This window comes from Bactrocera neohumeralis, chromosome 4, assembly GCF_024586455.1.
Source record: "Bactrocera neohumeralis isolate Rockhampton chromosome 4, APGP_CSIRO_Bneo_wtdbg2-racon-allhic-juicebox.fasta_v2, whole genome shotgun sequence".
In the NCBI taxonomy this organism is placed as follows: Eukaryota; Metazoa; Arthropoda; class Insecta; order Diptera; family Tephritidae; genus Bactrocera; species Bactrocera neohumeralis.
In genome coordinates, this window is record NC_065921.1 from 65,118,049 (window position 1) to 65,141,741 (window position 23,693).

Below are 23,693 nucleotides of genomic sequence, written 5' to 3' on the forward strand. Positions count from 1 at the left end.
CCATTTATATAAACTATGGGCAACCTTTGAGAGTCAGCCGGCAAAAACTTATTGGCGCATATTAATATTCCAAATAATAAACAACTTAGAATGAAGTAAAATAAAAAGCAATTATTATGTTTTTTTTATGTATTTTAAAATCAACATTCTTTCAGATTAAGTGTTGATGGCTTGCTGGTGTATTTTCCGTACGAATACATCTACCCGGAACAGTATGCGTACATGCTAGAGTTGAAACGCACATTGGATGCAAAGGGACATTGCCTGCTGGAGATGCCTTCGGGCACAGGCAAAACAGCCACATTATTGTCCTTAATTGTCGCATATATGGTAGAGCATCCAGATGTTATACGAAAATTAATATATTGTTCGCGTACCGTACCGGAGATTGAAAAGGTCATCGCCGAGTTGCAAAATCTGATGTCATACTACCAAAAGAATGCGCCTGAGCCACCTGCTTTACTTGGTCTGGTACTAAGTTCGCGGAAGAATATGTGCATACACCCGGAAGTTAGTAGAGAACGTGAGGGCAAAGCAGTCGATGGAAAATGTTTTGGCCTGACGGCCAGTTATATTCGCGAACATCATGAGATAGATCCTGAAAATAATCCAATATGTAAGTTTTTTTTTTACAACATCATCAATTGAATAATATAAAAAATATACCAAATTTATCTGTATGTATGTATATTAGGCCAATACTATGAAGGCTTTACTTTGGAAGGAAAAGAGAGTATGATGCCACCTGGTGTATATAGTATTGATGACCTCAAAGAATATGGACGCATGCGGAATTGGTGCCCCTACTTTTTGGCACGTTTTGCTATAACACATGCACAGATAGTTGTTTACAGCTATCACTATTTGTTGGATCCTAAAATAGCTGAAGTTGTGTCCAAAGAGATGACCAAACAGTGTTGCGTTGTTTTTGATGAGGCACATAATATTGATAATGTGTGTATCGATTCGATGAGCGTCAAAATCAATCGTCGTATTGTAGAACGTAGCACGAATGCATTAAATAATCTACAAAAACTGGTACAAGAGTAAGTACATGTTTATAAAAATATACTAAATCATCACATAATCCAATGCTTATGTTTTAGTATGCGTGAGGATGATGCCAATAGACTCAATGATGAGTACCAACGTATGGTACAAGGATTGAAGGATGCACAGGTGCAACGTGAAACTGATATGGTGATGGCCAATCCCGTATTACCTGCAGATGTATTGAAAGGTTTGTTTTAAAAATAAAAAATGATTTCATATTTTCACGCTTAAATTACAGAGGTTGTGCCCGGAAATATACGTAATGCTGATCATTTTCTTAGTTTCCTACGTCGTTTTGTAGAATATATTAAAACACGTCTACGCGTACATCATGTTGTGCAGGAATCACCTGCTGGTTTCCTTAAAGATGTGGCATCTAAAATTTGCATAGAACGTAAACCGTTGCGCTTTTGTGCCGAGCGTCTAGCTAGCTTGTTGAGAACACTGGAAATTACCGATATGACAGAGTATGGCGCGTTGACATTGGTAATCAAAAAAAAACTAACTAATGAACACTCGTTAACTTACAATTATGTTTGCAGATTACACATTTCGCTACTTTAGTATCCACCTACACTAAGGGTTTCACAATCATAGTTGAACCTTTTGACGATAAAACACCCACCGTCATCAATCCAATACTACATTTCAGTTGCTTGGACTCTTCCATAGCTATGGCGCCGGTGTTCAAACGCTTTCAGACTGTAGTAATCACATCAGGCACACTTTCACCTATGGATATGTATCCAAAAATTTTGGATTTCGATCCTGTTATAATGAGTTCCTTTACAATGACGCTGGCACGTCCCTGCTTGCTACCCATGGTAAAATGTTTGTAAGTTATAATTAAAATTTAATTTGAGTGTTATTTCTTGTATTTAAAGATCGTATCGAAAGGTAATGACCAAGTGGCAATATCTTCAAAATTCGAAACGCGTGAAGACACCGCAGTTATAAGAAATTACGGTCAATTGCTTGTAGAGACAGCGAAAACAGTACCTGATGGTATTGTCTGCTTTTTCACTTCCTATCTCTATCTTGAGTCTGTTGTTGCCTCGTGGTACGATCAGGGCATTGTGGACACCTTACTTCGTTATAAACTGTTATTTATTGAAACACAGGATAATGCTGAGACTAGTTATGCGCTAATGAACTATGTCAAGGTAAGTACAAAATTAAAATTATAATACGTTTATAATACCTCCTATTAGTAGTCCCAAATTCTCCAGTTCGAGCGCTACGACGTCCGTTTAATTTTTTTTAGACTGTTTTCTTTAGTAATTATCGTTATATGGATGAAGATTTTTGTTTTTATTTCAAATTAATTAAGCCGAATATAAAAATAATTGAAAATTTGGACAAGAAACAAAATTGAATATGATCCAATTTATTTATGGTCAACTTAAGCAACTTACCGTCAATATAATTAGTAAATTTAATTATGCTTTGAAATACTTAAATTTTAAGGTTATATCGGCAACTTGAGTTAAGAAAATGCTTCAAAGACTGTTTTTAGTTTTGCGTCATACAGTGGACGAAGGATAGTTGATAGGATCAGGATCGGCTGTCTCGATTGTTGGTTCCAGGTAACTTGAACAGACGCGGATTTTTACCTTTCAAAGCATTTTCAATTCGGTAACATTCCTCAAAACTTCTGGCATAAGTTTTCTAACATCGCAACAATAATAAAAAACCGTTTTTACATATATCCGGTCAAGTAATGTCATCTCAAACGTTTCCAAAATTTCCAATTCGGCTAATGTTTTACGATGCTACAACAACCATAATACTAATAAAATCACATCCATCACTGTGATTAATTTTTTAATCACATCCGACTATAGCTCACTAAATCCAAATCAATATTAACCCGGTGCAACACATTGTACTAGGGTATAAAATCATATACACTCACATTATTCACATGCATTTTCTTCAACCGAAGGCCTGTGATTGCGGCCGAGGCGCCGTCTTGCTTGCCGTTGCGCGTGGCAAAGTCTCCGAGGGCGTTGATTTCGATCACCATTACGGACGCGCCGTACTCATGTTTGGCATACCCTATGTTTACACACAATCACGCATACTGAAGGCACGCCTCGACTATCTGCGCGATCAATTTCAGATACGTGAAAATGATTTTCTCACTTTCGATGCCATGCGACATGCGGCGCAGTGTGTGGGACGCGCTTTGCGTGGCAAAACCGACTATGGTATTATGATATTCGCCGATAAACGTTTCTCACGTCAAGATAAACGCAGTCGCTTGCCTAAATGGATACAGGAGCACTTGGTTGATAGTTTCTGTAATTTGAGCACTGAGGAGGCCATGCAATTGGCGCGCCGTTGGTTGCGGCGCATGGCGCAACCGTTCACGCGTGAAGATCAACTGGGCATATCATTGCTAACTTTGGAGCAATTGGAGAACGCTGAGAAGGAGAAACTGGAGCGGCAGGCGCAAGGCAAAGAGGGTGTGGGCGGAGAGGTGATGGAGCTGTGAAGGAGAAACGATGAAATAAAATAAATTTGAAAATAATAAAGTTTTTCTAACTTCAGACACATTTTACCTTTGTGTAAAGAATTTGCTAAAAGCGGTAAGTTTGTGTATGCAATTCAATAATCTTTCACCATTTTCTACGTGGCATTTTATGTGTGATTTCATAAAAAAGTGTAAATAAACGACTTTGAATATTCAATAAAAATTTATTTTGTATTATATTTAAATTAACATTAACTGCTCTCAGACGACTTGCAAATTATAATAAAAATCTGGACCAGCCTGCTGGTGAGTTGCAATTGACTTCCGGTTAGCAGCGCCAAATAACCGGTTGCTTATTTTTAGGGTTTCTCGAGTTCTCTTGTAATTGTGTTTACTTTTGTTTATTTGTTTTTATTATTATAATTTTTTTTGTTCTTTTCGACTTGCAAGTTTAAAATTTTTTTGTTGTTTTGCATCCAATTTACTGCTCACGCTTGCTTGCAGCGCTGTTTTGAAAACAAATTACAAACGGCAAATTAAGCGCAGGCAAAAAGTGTTAATGGCATTGAACGTTAAATACAGTCCCAAAACTTTTACCTTCGGTTCGATTTATTTGACTAATTATAGATTTAAAATTTTTCGCTACAGAATATTTAGTCATTGACTTAGATAAAAAGTTCCTTTCCAAATTATTTGCTTTAAAAAGAAGCAAAGTCATAATTTTTTTAACGTTAACATTTTCTAAGCGTGTTAGTCCAAAAATTATATTTTTATTCTGTTTTAGTATTTCAAATCAAGTTTTTTGCATCTCAAATAATAGCTGTTGAACTGATATTTTTTGTTATACATTTACTGAACCTCGAAGTAAATTTATTGACACAATTTTAGGTGCTAGGAGTAGAGTAGGGTTGCAAATATTGCAATAAAAAGACAATTAAGTTTTAATATAATATATTTTTTTTTAGTTTGTGATCCTGATAGTCGCAATTAAAAATTTAAAAATTAAGAAAATAATTTAATCCCAAAAATCGAACTAAAAAATAAAATTTAATCTTAAATGCCGTATCAAAAAAAAATGTTAATCACAAGTTTATAGTTAAAACAAGAAACTGGTGTTTTGTATTACATATTATTTCGCGCTTCTTATTGTTGTTGTTCTAACGGTTATCAATCCCCGTTAGGATGGTAAGGGTTATCCATGTTGTCGTCGACGTCATCTAGCGGGAGGTCCAGGAAACGTGCTGTTTCGACGGTGACGGACCAAAGGGAAAGGGGTGTTAGATGAGTAGGGTTGGCAAGGCATGCAAAGAGGTGGTCAGTGTCATGCGGAGACTCATTACATGCAGGACATATGTATATCGGATATGTCGGGGTCTATTCTAGATAAGTAGGAGTTTAACCTGCGCGTTTCTCGCGGCAACTCGAGCTCTTCGTCTGCGATGGGTGGTGATTTGACTCCAAGAACGCCATTCACTGGAAGGGAGTCGGTGAAGGTGTTGATAGCTCCACTGTGAATGGCGTCCAAAGTCCGGTCGGCGTACTGTACGATATCGTCGACGTAGTTAAGGAAAGACCTCTTGATGCTCCTAGGAGGCGGTTCCGCTCCAAGCAGGTGGCTGCAAGGGTTATTTCTACGAAAACATTCTAGCAGGAACTGCTTGGAGAGGAGTTCATTATGCTCCTTAACTGGGAGCATAAGCGTCTCACTATGTACATACATAGGTGTTCAATGGGGGACATCAAGAGGCATCGTGTCGTAGTCCGGAATGCAGTGTTCTGGCAGGTCTGGCTTTTCCTCATCTGCGTACCACTGCATCCAGGCGACCGTGTTCTACTATTTTGGTTATGTTTGCAAACGAAAAGATTTTTTAGAAATTCGCTCCTCTTATCTAAGGCCCTCAAAAATCGTCTATCCTTGAAAAAAATCTGGGAGTGGGGAAAAAGGAATATTATTTCGCTCTTTCAGTAGTACGTATTTGAGTGTATAGAATTTTTTAAAGTTTATATTTTGATTCCAGGGACTCATGCAATAATGATAAGAAATTTACAATGACGCATTACATTGTTTTTTACTTATTTCTACCAATTTGGAAAATGTTTCTAGGACTCGTTAAGTATACTCCTAAACTGGTCTAACCTTTTCTGTAAAAACGGTAAAGACGTTGTATTGGATTCAGACGGGTGATCCACGTAGAGGTACTTTTTTCAATAGCCTCTTTATGACAGATCACCCGTGAATCGTGTCAAGTTGTCATGTTATTTTAGTTCAGTAGTGTGTGGCATTTATCATGGATAGACTCAACAACAATTACAAATCGTTCAATTTTATTACGAAAATTCACGTTCTGAAAAGATTGTGCTTCTGGTGCTTCTCTCAACTTTTGGTCAACATAATCGGCCTACTAAGCGCACTATTCCCAACATCATCATCCATCTTGAGACCCAGCATTTATTATTGGATACTATTCAACCGAATAGATCACGTCCAGCACGTAGTAAATAATAGCAGTCGTAGCTGAGAGTGTACACGAAACCGCGGAGAGTCGATTCAGAGCCGTTCGCAGCAACTCCGACTGACGTATGGAACGACTTTATGTTGATATCTTAAATTAAAAGCCTACAAAATACAGCTTGTTTAAGCAAAGCTTGAAAAGTTGCAAGAAGATCCGACGTTTTCGAGCCAAATTTTGTTCAGCGAGAGACCCATTTCTATCTCAATGGGTGTGTACACGACCAAAATTGGCACATTCGGGACAACGCGCAATCTGCAGAGAATGAAAGCTGCCATTTCATCCAGAAAAAACATCCAGACAAAAAAAAGACTTACAGTTTAAATTAATCAAATATTAACAAATTAGTGGTGTTTTAAAAACCCAAAATAACGAAAACTTTGATCGTTTTTGATCTGCCAGAACCCGATTTTTGATCAAATGAAAAACTGGTAAGCCATTGTATGGAGAATTATATGCAAAAAAAATTTGATAGTGATCGGATCGTTTGAGGATATTTGAAAAATATAGTTTTGAGAAAAACGCATTTAAAGATAAACCGATGCAGCTCTGACTAAAAAACTATTTAAGATATTAACTTAAAATTTTAGTATGTTAGTTTTAAAGGTATGGAACCTATTAAAATATGATTTTTTTTTTTTAATTTCATTAATTTTCTCCTTTAAAACAAGTACGAAATAGAAAAAAATCATAATTCCGAAATATCTTGTATATAAAATCAATTAGAATAACAATCAGTCTAGGCTAGAGCATCATTCTTTCTATAGCACTTAATTTATGATTTATTAGTTCTTGTTACTTCAATGGAAATAATCATATCATAAAATACATATCTATTATGGAAGTACATATATACACACACACTTACAAATATACTACACAATATAAACTAAAAGTTATTATAATTAGAACTAATATCAACTGGCTCTTTCTCGCAAAAGCGTGCTAATTAACACAATTTGTATAATTATCGCAAAATTTGCGCTAATTATTGTGGTTTTCAGTCTAGTTTGTGACTAGACTGCTGCGTTCGGAATTTCATTGCAGCCATGACTCAGGCAGCAGGCAAATATTGTACTTGTACAGATTCCAAAGCAAATGGTGATTTTTCATTGAATTCTTAGGTTTTTTCCTTTGATAGTAATTTATCAAGCTTAGTATAATTACTTTATCAAGAAAAAACAAAGATGTAATGCGCTTGAAACTCAATTCCATTTCCTACATTTTGAAGACCGTCAATACGCTGGGAATTTTCGCAAAATTTATAACATATATTATTTTTATACTTTACTCGTACTAGGTGCAAAAAAACTAAAAGTAGCCAAATTAATAGCTTTCCTCTCCTAAGAAATCATAGCAAAGTCTTTGAAATAAGATTTTCTGTAATATTCTTACAATTAACACTAGATATACCAGCGATTGAAGTATACTTATTTATACCAAACCAGTCAAAATGACTATTCTTAAAAAGGAAGTGTTTAATGGGGTTTCCAGTCTTTATTTACTTTTAAATACATACAGTATACATATATACAGTAATATAAACTTTATAAAATTAATTCTTTAGTTATAACTAGAAAAGTCATGATATTATTACGAAAAAAAAAATATTACACGTAGTAGGAATTTTAAATTGAAATACCGAAAACAGTCATTTTGACTGGTCTGGTATATTTAGTGTTAAAATTGGTTAGAATTCTAAGCAACAACGTAGCATTGTTTAACAAATATGTGGAAGTTTTTAAATCAAGCATATTTATATACACTTAAAGTCAAAAAAAACGCCGATTTGTGTATTGACCTCCTCTTGCTTTTATGACACATTCTACTCGAGATGTCATGCTCTCACACAGTTTTTTAACAATTTCTGTTGAAACATCATCATACCAAGTAGTTTCGATTATTTTGTTCAAAGTACTCATGTTAGTCGGCTTCTGCTGGCGTATTTTTCTTTTTAAAATTGACCACATATTTTCAATGGGATTCAGGTCCGGACTATTTCCCGGCCATACCAGTGAGTCAATTCCCAAAAGAGTCTTATATTCCTTTACCTATAAAAAGATTATTGTTGTATTATTATAATTTTGTTAAAAGAAATTAGTTAAAATTTCTAGATTCGATGGTAAACCTACCAACTTCGACCGGTGACAAGGTACAGAATCGTCCTGAAATATAATTTTTTTTCGTGCTCTGACAGCTGCTCAATCGTTGGCATAACACTTTGTTTAATGATTTCAATATAGACAGAAGAGTTAACGTAGTGTTCGATAAAAAAAATCTTTCCAACTCCATAACTCGTTATCGCTCCCCAGACCATTATGTATGGGGTATGCTTCACTGTACTCTGCACGCAGTTGTGACTAAATCTTTCATTTTTTCTGCGGCGCACTACGCATCCTGCATCTGAGCTAAAAAGATTTATTTTGCACTCGTCTGAAAAGATGACTTGTGCCCAATCGTTGGTGGTCCAATTTCTCCTTTCCAGACACCAGTTTAAACGGGTGGAACGCATTTTCGCTGTGAGAAGTTGCTTTTTAGCGGGTCTGCGGATAATACCATTTTTTGTTGGCTTTCGTTGTTTTCACACCGATTGCTAGACACTTAATATATTCACCGGTACGAAATATTACAAAAAAAAATCTAATTAAAGCAACACTAATAAAGGAAACGAAAAAGTTCCGTTACTCATTTCAAATGATGAAAAAAGCTCCCTAACAGGAAAAGTGTTGCTGTCGGCGTTTTTTTTTACTTTAAGTGTACATACTAACACACATATAGACATATGTATGTATGCATGCATGTTGAAAATCGTTCGAACACCAGACAGTGCGTATACGTAACTTTACCGGGACTCATGTACAGCTGCGAACATGAAAATAGCAGAAGCTATAGCAGTTTTGTATACATCCGTATAGAGCATATTTATCAGCTTAAAAAGTACAAGTTGTCACTTTAAAATTATCTGACAAATCAGTGCAACTTTTGTAAACATCAAAATGTTAATAAAATATGGGACTTTTGAAAAGAACGGCAAACTTCAGCTGTAAGCACGTTTAAACGAAACATTAGATACCAGTGTTTGAGAAACACTATTATCACTTTTAACGGAAAAATACGAATATATTTGAACAAATAAAGCAAAAGTGAGTAAAGAAATTAAGTTCAAAATGCGGGAAAGAAGAAAAACCTTACACTGATATTCAAAAACTTCACTCGTGCTCGACATTTTAAAGGAAAACCGAAAAAAAGGAGCGGCGAAAGAAAAACTTCTCTTGCAGGCGATCGAAGTATCAGTGCCAGCGCCAAGTCGGTCCCTTTTAAATCGGTCGATTGTGGGGTCTCCCTTTTTGTAGATCGGGCAGAGCACACTTAAATTCCAATCATTGGGCATGCTTTCGGCATTTTGGGCATTTAGGACCTCGAAGCGTACGTACGTCTAAAACACTGGAGACGTGTCTTCCGTCGATCTGGTTGGTGGCTTTACGATCCGGGGACAGCCAGGCAGCTTTGCTGAATTTTTCTATGTTGGAATCTAGTACTTCAAATAACCATATTTCGGGCCCCGGCGAAGTCGATCAGCCTCAACCCATTTGGGGATGTTTCCTCGTGGAGGCTAAATTTACCGATTGTTGTTCCAAAGATACCTTCTTTGCCCACCCTGGCGTTGAAGTCGCCAAGTACGATTTTGACATCGTGGCGGTGGTAGCTCTCATAGGTGCGCTTCAAGCGCTCATAGAAGGCAGTTTTGGTCACATCGTCCTTCTCTTCCGTCGAGGCGTGGACACAAATCACCGATATGTTGAAGAACTTCGCTTTGATGCGGATTGTGGCTAGATGTTCATCCACCCGAGTGAATGATAGTACACGGCGACGAAGTCTCTATCCCACCACGAATCCCATACCATACTTGCGCTTCTTTATATGGCCACTAGGACTACTCGCCTGAGTCCTAGTTCCGCGTATCGCATTTCTTGGACGGCGGTGATGTCAGCCTTTATTTTGACGAGGACATCAACCAGCTGGCCAGCAGCACCTTCCCTAATAAGGGACTGACCATTCCAGGTGCATGCCCTCAAATCGTAATCTTTAATTCGTTTGCATGGTCGTCATCAAAAGGGGGTCTCTCATCCTAGGCTGTTTGAAATTTTTCCCAAACCCAGCGCACAACCCTTTGGAGTGGATGTTTCGCCTTCAAACGGATGTTCTTTGGCTACCTAGAATATACTTGGTCAAAGACCGGAAGTCGGGAGCTGCTTGAGCCATATGTAAAAGAATCGTTTCTGGCCACTCCGAAGTGAATGGCCATCAGAGAACTTTTCTCACTTGCATCAACTTCTACACATGACTCCATCCTGAGAACTACATATTTCTAAAATATATGACATATATGCATTTTTAATAGAATTAACATTTATATAAGGTTTTTATTTTTATTTCTACATATGCATATATTTTTTAGTATTTTCATATTTTCATATTTTTCTATTATTTTCTTATGGCAGTTTATAAGCGTTAAAAAATTAAAATTAGAATTTTTTAACCAATTAATTAATAAATTATTATGTACATATGTATGTATGTATATTATATTTTTAAATTAAAGTATTTATTTTTTTTAAATAGCTTGTTTTAATTTATTTAAACTTTTTTGTAACCTTCATAAAAATTTCTGTAATGACATGAATTTGTGTTATGGAAATTTTCATTTTTTTCGAAACAAGTTTTACTCTCTTTAAATTTTTTGAGAATTCTTACAAATTTGTTATTTTTGCATATTAGTATTTAACTATATTCAGAACATTTTTCAAGGTTTTTATAACAGTTTTTAGTTCACTGGGAAGCGTTGTGTCGTATGAGTAACATCGCATCCTTTGAGCGGAAACTTTCGTTGCGTATACGCACCTGCACAATTCTAATAAATTCGCTCACTTGGAATTTATGTAAATAAAGCAATGCGATGATACATTAGCTGGAATGTTACAAATGAGTAACAGTGGTCGGGTTTACAATGAATGTATGTATGTATGTACATATGTATATATGTATGTATGTACATGCTCTTGACAGGTTAACTGTAAGCTTTGTTGCTGTGCTTGCGGTTTTAGTTACAGTGAACAAAATCACGTCGGTTAAGCACAAAAACATAGCGAAAGCAATTGCAGCTAAAGCTGAGACCAACAACAATAAAGCGTGTGAAGCACTGCGAGAGCCGTGAGTAAGAGCTGTGAGCGAATGACAACAGTCAATGACTCAGTGACCGCTACGGTGACTAGTCCAACTTGGTAAGCAGATATGACATAGAATCGAAATTGTCAACGGAACTTACCCCCTTAGCATACATTCACAAACATACATATATGTACATACATACACACATGTGCTGATACCAGCGAATGAGAGTGAGTGAGTAGTAGTGTTGATTTTATGCTGGACACGCATTTGGTGCTCGCGCATGCGTGTGTGTGTAACTGTGTCTACATGTTCCGTGAGCATTGAGCGTCTAACAGAACTTTGAGGAAAGAGCTACTTTGTGCTTGATTTTTGCAAAATCCACAAAATCACAGAGAAAAGAATAGAAACAACAATAATAAGAATGGTAAATGACGTACTAACATGGAGAATATTACCCGTCATAGACTCAGTCTCAGACTCGGTTTTGAGAGCGTAGCATGTCTTGTAGTCTTCGAACAAAACTAAACTCAATAGCTTCGACTAACTAAGGCATAAGCAACAACAAAAACAAGCCAAGTAAATGTAATTGCACCCGATACTGATACTGAGCAACAAATCAGTTGCCGAATTGGCAACGATTCAAATGCAGAGCAATAATATAAAGCGCCGACAACTACAACCACAAGCACACACACGATAATTGAAGGAAATATACACACACACACATATGCGAATCTATGTATGTATGTAAATATACGTTTACCATAATATTCGCGCGGCCAGCTGCTACAGAGCAGAAGGCAACAACAAAAATAAGAAGCTAAAAAAGAACTTTCCGATTTTCATAATAAAAAGGTTTCCACTAAATGACGAGCCGTTTAGTCGGCTATCGATGCTGAGGAAAGTGAAACGCGACACGCCAAACACCAAACCCCAAACGTCAAGCACTATAAACGCGCCGCAACAAAGCTTGTGAATAAAGTGAAAAATACAACAACAAAAAATACGTGCGTGTAAGAAAACTAACGTAAATAAATCAAAGTGTCAACTTGAAGCGCTTCAAACAAATAATATCAAGCAGCCATTTGAAATTGGTGTGTGCGTTTCGTTTATCCACAAAGTGCGACTAAACGACTTTTAAAGTAACATTACAGTCTTTTTTTTTAATAATTTCGAACTTACGCAAAAATTAAAAAAAACGCATTTTTAGTAACCACCAAAAATAAGCTACAAAACCGCGAATTACAGTTTGTGCCACAGTTAAACAGTATTTTAAAAGCTAATATAACAGTCTAAACATATAAAGCTGCCAAATTTTCCAAATAATATCCAAATATTTTGCACAGAAAAATTCAAAATAAAATAATATTGAAATGAAGCAGTTAAATGAAACAGTAGGCCAACAGCAACAAAACGGCATCGCCACCGTAAGTCAACAAGAGCAACAACAACAACAGCAGCAGCAGCAATCAACAGCGTTACAGCGCCATTTTGCAGAGGATTTGGCAAGTAACGGCGAACAGAAACAGCAGCAAACGCCGCAACAGCTGATGCATTCGCTGCCGAATAAGAATAGTATGCAGCTGGCATTAACGGTAAATGGCAGTAACGGCAGCATTAGTGGTACAAGCAGCAGCGGCAGCAACTTTCTGGCACAGAACGGCAAGAATGGCAGTGAAAATGGTGAGCATGTATTTGCAGTTTATATACATATGTATGTACGTAGTTATGTATTAGGAATGTTTATACACTTATTATATACGAATGCTGGTATGGGAATGTAGAGAGCACGAGTAAATGCTCCATGTATGTAATTGGCTATTGCTTTAAAATTTTAAGGTAGTTAATCCACCTTAAAATTTCAAAGCAATTTAAAAAGCAAAATTGACAATAAAAAGTGTTTAATAGGGAAAACACAATTGATTAAAAAATAAAAAAAATGTTGATCAGGTGTGCATTAATTCTTTAACCCAAAAAAGCTATTTAATTTTCTTTTTCCTCACCGGAACTCTATCATGTGATTATAAGCATCAATAATCAATGAATTTATCAAACAAAATTTGACTAAAATACGTTTAAATATATTAAAATTCGTAGAGCAAATATATTTTCCGATGTAATTCAGGATTTTGCATTTCTAAATAACACTTTCATGTTGTATTCATCAACGCTGTTTTTTAAGTTAAACCTTTAGGCCACCAATGTAATAATGAGTGCTACCCGACAACTAAAATTTAAGATACACGCTGGTGTCGCATCGAGCAGAATTTTTTGCAAAAAGCAGTGCTACACAAAAGAACTAAGAATGTCACTGAATGATTTTTAGTTTTACAATTATTTTATATTGAAAACAAAATATTAAATATTATTACCAAGCATACCCCTTATGACCAAGACTCACGCTATACTTATCTTAAACCAAATTCGAAGGTTTCTGTTCGAAAGTGTATCCTTTCCTTATTTATAAAAGCTTATTTTATTAATTTTTGTTGTAGATTTGTCAAATGATTATTTTGAAATCTTAAGCTGAGCTCAGTAAATGGCTGCATTTCTTCTATGCCACTTTTTTTATTTTCTCTCACTTAAAATTTAATATTAATAATTCTTATTTTTATACCTTTAACAGGGTATATTAAGTATGCCACGAAGTTTATAACACACATAAAGGGTGTTTCCGAAGGCATCAGCGTGACGAGCTGAGCCGATTTAGCCATAACATGTCCATGGTATGAGTATCAATCTAAAATTTTGCACACTTCCTTTTCTCCCAAGGAGCTGCACATTTATCGGAACTGCCGATATCGGACCACTATAGCATATATATAGTTCTTGTTTTGAAACTTTCTTTTGTGAAGTTTATTACAGCATTTTTTTGTTTAAAGCTCAATTCCGCCATTACAATATCCATTTTTTCTCCACTATTTCCAGTAATGCTAACGTTTCTCACCAATAACGCAGGGAATGTTGATTTCTAACTGTCCATGTCAGTTACTTTAAAATATACTATATTCCCCAAAAATAATCTAACGGACAAAAATCGCATAACCTATGTAAAGCTTTTTCAATTTATGTGATCTACGATTGTCTTCTTAAAAATACATGCCAATTAAGTGATGACTTCACCGGCGCTCGCTGACTAATTGCACCAACTTGCCTGAACCCTTTAGAACTAAAACTATTGATACTGTCATGGGAAACCGAAAAACATTTCGAAAGATTCTTTGATTATGCAGAGGATTTCACTTCAAATATCGAAATTTCGCGTAGCATACACCTTTAGCCCCAAATATTACTAATCACAGCTGCTCAAGTTTGATGCTAAAATTTCGATTTTTATACTCTCGCAACAAAGTTGCTAAGGAGAGTATTATAGCTTTGTTCACATAACGGTTGTTTGTAAGTCCTAAAACTAAAAGAGTCAGATATAGGGTTATATATACCAAAGTGATCAGGTTGACGAGTAGAGTCGAAATCCGGATGTCTGTCTGTCCGTCGGTCTGTCCGTGCAAGCTGTAACTTGAGTAAAAATTGAGATATTATGATGAAACTTGGTACACGTATTTTCGGTCCACTGCCACGCCCACAAAATGGCGAAAACCGAAAACCTATAAAGTGTCATAACTAAGCCATAAATAAAGATATTAAAGTGAAATTTGGCACAAAGGATCGCATTAGGGAGGGGCATAGTTGGACGTATTTTTTTTTTGGAAAAGTGGGCGTGGCCCCGTCCCCTACTAAGTTTTTTGTACATATCTCGGAAACTACTACAGCTATGTCAACCAAACTCTATAGAGTCGATTCCTTCAGGCATTTCCATATACAGTTCAAAAATGGAAGAAATCGGATAATAACCACGCCCACCTCCCATACAAAGGTTATGTAGAAAATCACTAAAAGTGCGTTAACCGACTAACAAAAAACGTCAGAAATACTAAATTTTACGGAAGAAATGGCAGAAGGAAGCTGTACCCAGGCTTTTTTTAAAAATTTAAAATGGCGTGGCGTCGCCCACTTATGAACCAAAAACCATATCTCAGGAACTACTAATCTAATTAATTTTACAGCAAAATAAAAAAATATGTAAATGACGGATAATGAAATCTCGATTATCACTTTATCATGCGAGAGTATAAAATGTTCGGTGACGCCCGAACTTAGCCCTTCCTTACTTGTTGTAAATAAATTTCCACGATTTGATTATTGTCAATTGTTAAATAGTTCAGTGTCTGATCGCGCTGTGTGTTTCAATTATTTCCTACATGATTTGACTCAAATCCCCGATGTACTCACTGATTATTCATGATACTCTGTGGTACCATATAAATTCAATTGTTGCTACGGATCATATCAGCTGTTCAGTGTTTAATCACATTAACTTTTTAATGGCTCATGCTTATCTTTTTTAAATATTATAGTAAATAGAAAATACTACAGCGTGAGGCAAGAGATAGTTTAGAATTCATGCTCAAAGTTTATTTCATTTTTCATAGCTTTTATATTATTTTTTAGTTGATCCAAATTTAATATCAAAACAAAATGAAAACTACCGTAATATTACAATTGGCGGGGAAATTTTGATTTTCAGCATATGAAAGTGGTATGTTGGTGCACTTAGGCATTTAATCGAGAATTACTCCACCCATCGTAATATTAGTTTTCTAATGTTCTTCTTTTTGTACGAGCGGTTTTTTGCAGAAAATAGTGCTTGAGATAACATGAAGAACTCATCAAAAGATGGTTGTATAAGTAACCACGAAACATGGTAGATATTTAGCGATAGTGTAGGGTGTAAGGCAAGGTATTTAGTTTCCCAATCTCCCGACAAAGCGGACATAACGATTCTTTGAATTTTTAGGCGGAATGCTTTCTAAATGGCTTATATGTATAGAGTTAGAAGGCCGAAAACCCGAATTTTCCAGAATTTTTTTCTGAGATAACTTTTAAATTTATTAATTCAAAAACTTTTACACATATTACGATATCTTTTAACTGTATTTTAAAACTTAGTATTAGTAAAAATTATTATTTGAAAAGAACTACAGCTGATCTCTGGGAGCTCCTCTCAAAAAAGACGTTTTGTGGTGATCACTATATCTCTGAACTGGATCCTCTGAAAAAAAACAAACATTGATTAATTGTGGCAGGCTAGCAATTCACAAAAAAATAAATAAAAAAAAACTCTCGGTGAGAAGTTTTAGACCTCAAAGTTGCCATTGAGCCAATTCTCGTTAATTAAGGGGGTATTCTGGTTTAGAAATTCGAAAAAAACGATTTTTTTTGCATATTTTTATAGTATAACGCTTCAAGAAAATGTCCCTAAGAGAATTTTTCGAAATTCAAATTATTTTCCGAGTTACAGCTCATTTTGTGACTCCGACTCCGACTGCGCGCGACTAGTTCTCAAACTTTAAACCCGTTTTTCTCATATGTAACTACTTTTCTTGAAACGGTGTGCATGATATCTCAAGTTCTACTCAACCGATTCACATGCAATTTTACACAGAGCTTTCTTATACATTATAGTATCGCATTACAAAGAGCTTTCGAAAGATTTTTATTTTTTTTTTTTCAAAAACTTCCGAACCACAAAAACACAGGGAAAATATGAAACTTTTTTTTCAAACCTCCACCATTTTGTAAAATTTTTTTTTTCAAAACGTTTTATAGTGAGAAAACTACATTTTTACTCTTCACGGATTTCGCATAAATTTTCATTTTAGGTCACGGAAACGATTTATATCCTGCACACCAGGACAAGATTGTTTCATCAGTCTCTACTTTGCCGACCTACAGTTTTTTTAAATTTAATTTTTTTCTTATATTATTTATATTTTGTATTCTTAGAATATCAATAAAAAGCATTAAAAAATGAATAGTCAAATAATTTTTGATTTTTTTATCGCGTCAAAAAAAAATACCTAAATTTCGGGCTTCTAAACCAGAATACATTTAAATACAATTTTACAACTCAAAAGTTCCAAAGAAAACGGCAATTTTAAAATAAAAATTTCACGTGTTTTGAGAGACCAAATGTCAATATTTGTTTTTATTATTTTGATAAATGTACATGCCCCTGCAGTATGTAATGTATGTAAAATGTTCGGCTATAAACATTGCTTACCTCGTCTGTAACAGATTTAGAGTCGTTAGACGTGGTTTTACGAGCTTTACGAGCTATTTCCGTTCGTTAAAAGAAATGGATCAAAGAATTTGTTAGTGAGTTCTTGACCAAAAACAATACTGTAATGACGCCTCTGCCTCCATATTGGCCAGATACGCAAAGCCGTGTCACATTTTCCTATTTCCAAAAATAAAGAGAACCTTAAAGCACCGTCTTTTTACAAGCAGAAATTATATTAAAAGCGCATAGCTGAAAGAGCTAAAGACTATTAAAAAAATTGAGTTTTAGAAGTACTGCTGGCATAAGTGTAAAATATCGAATGGTGACTATTTTGAAGACGACAACGTTAATGTCGCCAAATAAATACATAGCTTTTTCAAAAACCGAAAATTCCCATTAATGTAGACAAATGAATACGTAGCTTTTTCAAAAGCCGAAATTACCGTTATTTTTTGAAAAATATAGTATTTGTCTTTCGAGCTTTTAGAGGCTGTCAAGAGCAATTATTGAGGTTGGAAATGTTCAGAGTTCAACATTTTGGTTTCGGAGATAGTTTGAATATATGAAAGTACATAATACTGCGTTTGAGGTTATCATTCAAGGCATTAGCCTTAAACTAAATAGGTTTCTGATCGCCAACTAACACCGCCAGGGAGGCTAATAACAGAGTTATCGATATTACAATTCACTCTGAAAGTTCCGCTTCAGTGCTTTTGCCTCGGTATTCAGCTCCTTTTACACAAATACTGACACTGACTCATTCATATTCAGTGACAAAAAAAAAACTTCAAAAACAAAGGCCACACAAATGCAACCTTGTGCAGTGCTATAAAATATGAAACCGTTATAAAGGAAAAGGTCGTAATTCACCGTAAAATTGTAGGGTTGCAATGTGGTTAATGCTTACGCACAGTTTGCCTACTTTTCCGCTACGTTTGAGATGCACTACACTGCTACACTCGTAAATATACACATACATACATATGCATGTGTGTATGTTCAATGTCAATTTAACACCATAAAATGCCAAGATTAAATTTCAAAACACAAAGGCCTTTCACACGACTTCGCCAAATGGCTGAAATCAATATCAATATGCACTTGTGGTTTATGTGCACCTCGTTGCATACCGAATCTTACAGCATACAATGGATACTTTTCATAGAAATAGAAATAACATTAGAATTGTGCGGTTCTGATTGATTCCAATGCCCATTAAATACTACAAATTCTTAACAAATAAATTTAATGCAACTAACATTCCAGACATACGTATGTATACGTGCGTGTATGTATGTGTGCTTTTATGATTATCTGTCGGTGCTTAATTGTTTACACAGGTTTCTATGTTGTGCCGCCTCATAGAGGTGACCCTTTACCACATTACCTGTTATGCACTCGCATCCATTTACATACAAACATACACTTTCAGACATATGCGCTGATGAAATACTTGAGAAATGGTAGCAATTTGAATCATAAAAATAATCTCAAATTGCAGGTATTAAAATAACTGTGACACGTGTAATGAAAAGACAACAACACTATCGTTGGTAATTGGCTAGAGCGACTTACCACTATGAGCAAAAAATAGTAAGACTTTGTTCATGACTTTAGAATACTTAAATTATTCTACAAAATCTATGTCGCCCCCTCAAAGTAATCCCCTTTTGGCTCCAATACACTTGTGCCAACGTTTTTTCCAATCTACGAAACAGTTGTTAAAGTCAATTTCTGGAATAGCCTTCAATGCGCGTAGCGATTCATGTTTAATGCCTTCAATAAGGCGAATAAGGAGGTTGCGGCACGATAATGGTTGAAAATTTGGCGAAAATTTCACCTAGAATCAATGAAGTATGCGACGGTGCATTATCGTGGTGCACAAACGAAGAGTTGTCGGCCCAAAATTCCGATCTCTTACGCTCAATCCGATCTAAAACGCTCAAATAGTATTCCGTATTAATATTTTGGTCGGTCGGGAGTTATTCGGTGAGCACCATACCTCGATAATCGAAGAAAACTGTCAACATAACCTTGATTATTAACCTGCTTTGACCTGGTTTTTTCGGCTTCGGCTCATCTTTGCCACGATATTCAGCCGATTGATGATCTGTTTCCGGGTCGTAAGCATATATCCAAGACTCATCGCTAGTAATAGTATGTTTCATGATATCCTGGTAGTCGAAAAGCATTGTTTCACAGACGTTGACGCGACGCTGTTTTTCGAAAAAAAATTTAATGATTTTAGAACCAATCGTGCTTTCACTTTTCTTAAGTCCGATCCGATATTCCAACGATACCAATAAGATCTCTGACTGTTAATCGTCGATTCTTAAGAACCAATTATTTTATTTTATTGACGTGTTGATCATCAGTTGATATTGATGGCCGTCGTGGACGTGGTTCGTAGTCAACGCGTTCTCGACACTCTTTGAATAATTTGTACCAATCAAAACACTTGCTCGCGATAAACAATTATCACCGATGTCAATGTCGTCGTATACCTCATACAGCTCATCGTTCCATCGAATGCGATATTCTCCGTGGCCACCGCGCAAAGGGCCATAAATCTTTCGCAGAACTTTGCTCTCGAAAACTCGCAACGTCGACTCATCAGATGTTGTCATCGTCCATGTCTCTGCACCATATAGCAGGACGGGAATAATGAGAGACTTATAGAGTTTTGTTTTTGTTCGTCGAGAGAGGACTTTACTTCTCAATTGCCTACTTAGTCCGAAGTAGCACCTGTGTGCAAGAGATATCCTGCGTTGGATTTCTAGGCAGTTCTGCAGCTCGAATTATTTTCTCCAGAAGAAGGTTGAAGAAGTCACACGAAAGAGAGTCGCCTTATCTGAAACCTCGTTTGGTATCGAACGGCTCGGAGAGGTTCTTCCCGATCCTGACGGACCTTTTAGTGTTGCTCAATGTCAGCTTACACATCCGTATTAGTTTTGTGGGGATACTGAATTCAGACATCGCGGCATAAAGGCAGCTCCTTTTTGTGCTGTCAAAGGCAGTTTTGAAATCGACGAAGAGATGGTGTGTGTCGATTCTCTTTTCACGGGTCTTTTCCAAGATTTTGCGCATGGTGAATATCTGGTCAGTTGTTGATTTGCCAGGTCTAAAGCCACGCTGATAAGGTTTAATCAGTTAGTGGACGGTGGGCTTTAATCTTTTACACAATACGCTCGATAGAACCTTATACGCGATGTTGAGGAGGCTTATCCCACGGAAGTTGGCGCAGATTGTGGGGTCTTCCTTTTTGTGGATTGGACAGAGCACACTTAAATTCCAATCGTTGGACATTTAGAAAGAAGCTGATGCAAGCTCCTTATCAGTTCTTCGCCGCCGTGTTTGAATAGCTCGGCCGGCAATCCATCGGCCCCCGCCGCTTTGTTGTTCCTCAGACGGGTGATTGCTTGGTAATTAATGGATTTAATTTATCACTCTTTCTTCAAAACTCTCTCTTGTTCAAAACCAGAAGTATACGAATTGTAGACGATTTTTCATACGAGAGTTATAGATCTTTTCATTACCTCCAACTTTGGCATATAATTATTACCTTAAACTGCATTTGCTTGTAAACTGCAAAATATAAAAAAAAATGCAATATCTAACTTGTTTGTATTTTTTCATCCATAAAACATTACTACTTTATATAAGAAATAGAAAGGACTGCTGATGCTGTGCTAAAAATCAATAAATACGTTATTGACTTTGACATTGAAAAAAATAAACAAGACATTAAAAATTTTAATTTTTGCAAGTAGCCGCAATTACATTCAAGCGCACGAATACGTGTGTTTGTGTATGCGCTTGGTTACAGAAACGGTAAAAACCTGGCGTTTGCCATAAAAGATCAAACAATGAAAAAATTATTGCCTGCTGTGAAATTAAAAGAAGACAATAGCAGAAAAACTGAAGTATTCGAATGACTTGATGTTTCAATTTGAGAGTAAATAATAGCTGAGGTTTGAAAAGGGGAGTGCAAGATGACGCACGTGCGAATGATTGACAGCTTGAACGGTCAATTGTGGAGCTGTGTGTGTTTGCATGTCTTTATAGCGCCGATTATGTGTGGTTAGAAGGAAAATGCAAAGAAATCATAAGCATTTTTTAATTAGACACTTCAAATTGCTCTTTTTTTATTTCATTTTTTTTAATGTACGAGTGAACTACTTTTAAACGTGCGGCGGACATGAAATTCTTTGAAGGTTAAATATTGGACTTACTCACTCACATACGCTCATATGTACATAAATACATACGTATGTAAGTACGTAACTGTGTTTCTAACATTCTGTTGTTATTTACGTCTCTTGGTTTAATATTATAGCTTAACTTGTTTTGAGTGCGCTTGAAATAATTTACCATTTACTGTTGTTGGCTGCCAAGCAACAGCTGACGGCCGATTCGTAATTCAACTTTTTATTACATACAATATTCTTTTTCGCATAGTTTTGCCGCACATTGGTAATAAAATAACGGGCAGCTGAATGCCAGCCACTGACTTAACTTCGGCTCTTCGATTTGCTACGTTTTGCACTGCATTCTTGCAAACACATTTGCACATGTTGTATACACATTATTACATTTCTATAAACGTGATTTTTAGTTAATTCACATATGAATGATTGCGGTCAATACTTGTGTGGCAATTAATTTCATTAACATGCTTGCAATTTTTTTGTAAAATACGGACAAATAGGCTCGATTTCTTTTTTTCAGTTGTAATAAAGCAAACACTCTTACAATTTATAAGAATTTTATTCTCACAATTTTTGTTTGATTACAATTTTGTAGAAACAATTTGCTCTTTCACGAATATTCTAATTTTCTAAATAATTTTGTTTTCTGATCTAAAAATTATATATACATACATATTTATCCTTTCTCCAGTATATCAATCTAGTAGGAATTTATTCAGTTAACCTTTTACCATGTTAAATTAAATTTTTGTACTCGGTATAGTATACAAGTTATCAAAGAAGTCATGCGCTGCGCTGAGCTTTTACCGAAAATATCGGTAACTCTGTTCAATACGTTTATGATATTCAACGATAATAATGTGTACAATCAGTCCAAACATTCTCCTAGCCATATATACTTGATGTAGTGAATCCTGACGTCATGAACGGATTCCGGATTTCGGAAGGGGGTAGTTTGAGAAATTACTGTTATTTGGAAAAGATTTTGAAACCGAAGATGGGTATGACAATAGGGACTAAAACTATTATTTTTCCCATTTTATGCAACATTTCTTGATATAACTATTTATAATTTAACAAGTAAGGAAGAGCTAAGTTCGGGTGTCACCGAACATTTTATACTCTCGCATGATAAAGTGATAATCGAGATTTCATTATCCGTCATTTACATATCTTTCAAATACCGTATTTGTGTAAAGTTTTATTCCGCTATCATCATTGGTTCCTTATGTATATACTCGTATTATACAGAGAAGGCATCAGATGGAATTCAAAATAGCGTTATATTGGAAGAAGGCGTGGTTGTGAACCGATTTCACCTATATTTTGTACATGTCATCAGGGTGTTAAGGAAATATTATATACCGAATTTCATTAAAATCTGTCGAGTAATTCCTGAGATATGGTTTTTGGTCCAAAAGTGGGCGACGCCACGCCCATTTTCAATTAAAAAAAAAGCCTGGGTGCAGCTTCCTTCTGCCATTTCTTCCGTAAAATTTAGTATTATTGATTTTCAACATAACCTTTGTATGGGAGGTGGGCGTGGTTATTATCCGATTTCTTCCATTTTTGAACTGTATATGGAAATGCCTGAAGGAAACGACTCTATAAAGTTTGGTTGACATAGCTATAGTAGTTTCCGAGATATGTACAAAAATTTTAGTAGGGGGCGGGGCCACACCCACTTTTCCAAAAAAATTACGTCCAAATATGCCCCTTCCTAATGCGATCCTTTGTGCCAAATTTCACTTTAATATCTTCATTTATGGTTTAGTTATGACACTTTATAGGTTTTCGGTTTTCGCCATTTTGTGGGCGTGCCAGTGGGCCGATTTTACCCATCTTCGAACTTAACCTTCTTCAAGTTTCAACATGATATCTCAATTTTTACTCAAGTTACAGCTTGCACGAACGGACGGACGGACAGACAGACATCCGGATTTCAACTCTACTCGTCACCCTGATCACTTTGGTATATCTGTATATATCCCTATATCTGACTCTTTTAGTTTTAGGACTTACAAACAACCGTTATGTGAACAAAACTATAATACTCTCCTTAGCAACTTTGTTGCGAGAGGATAATAAAAAGTCAAAATAAATAAAAGCCGAAATATTTACACGCTAAGAAATTCTTAGCAAAAACTTCAACT

General features: G+C 35.8%; 2 protein-coding genes across 2 annotated transcripts in view; both read left to right on the forward strand.

Moving 5' to 3' along the window:
• The first annotated feature begins 16 nt into the window (after positions 1-16).
• LOC126756234 (general transcription and DNA repair factor IIH helicase subunit XPD) lies at positions 17-3,605 on the forward strand. Its single transcript, XM_050469161.1, has 8 exons — positions 17-95; positions 156-616; positions 695-1,046; positions 1,107-1,240; positions 1,292-1,539; positions 1,596-1,877; positions 1,938-2,216; positions 2,999-3,605. Exons 1-8 carry the CDS (start codon positions 91-93, stop codon positions 3,548-3,550), a joined length of 2,313 nt encoding a protein of 770 aa, XP_050325118.1. The 5' UTR covers positions 17-90; the 3' UTR covers positions 3,551-3,605.
• An 8,471-nt stretch (positions 3,606-12,076) lies between these two features.
• LOC126756252 (GTP cyclohydrolase 1) overlaps positions 12,077-23,693 on the forward strand; it is a 41,508-nt gene continuing 29,891 nt past the window's right edge. Inside the window, exon 1 of the mRNA XM_050469196.1 lies at positions 12,077-12,894. Within this exon, the coding sequence (XP_050325153.1) occupies positions 12,585-12,894 (310 nt within the window). The 5' untranslated portion in view covers positions 12,077-12,584. The remainder of the gene's footprint in view (positions 12,895-23,693) is intronic.

Excerpts from the sequence above, each read along its gene's own strand:
- LOC126756234 (XM_050469161.1), top strand. Across the intron at positions 617-694 it reads TCCTGAAAATAATCCAATAT|GCCAATACTATGAAGGCTTT; the intron begins GTAAGTTTTTTT and ends TATGTATATTAG. Across the intron at positions 2,217-2,998 it reads CGCTAATGAACTATGTCAAG|GCCTGTGATTGCGGCCGAGG; the intron begins GTAAGTACAAAA and ends CTTCAACCGAAG.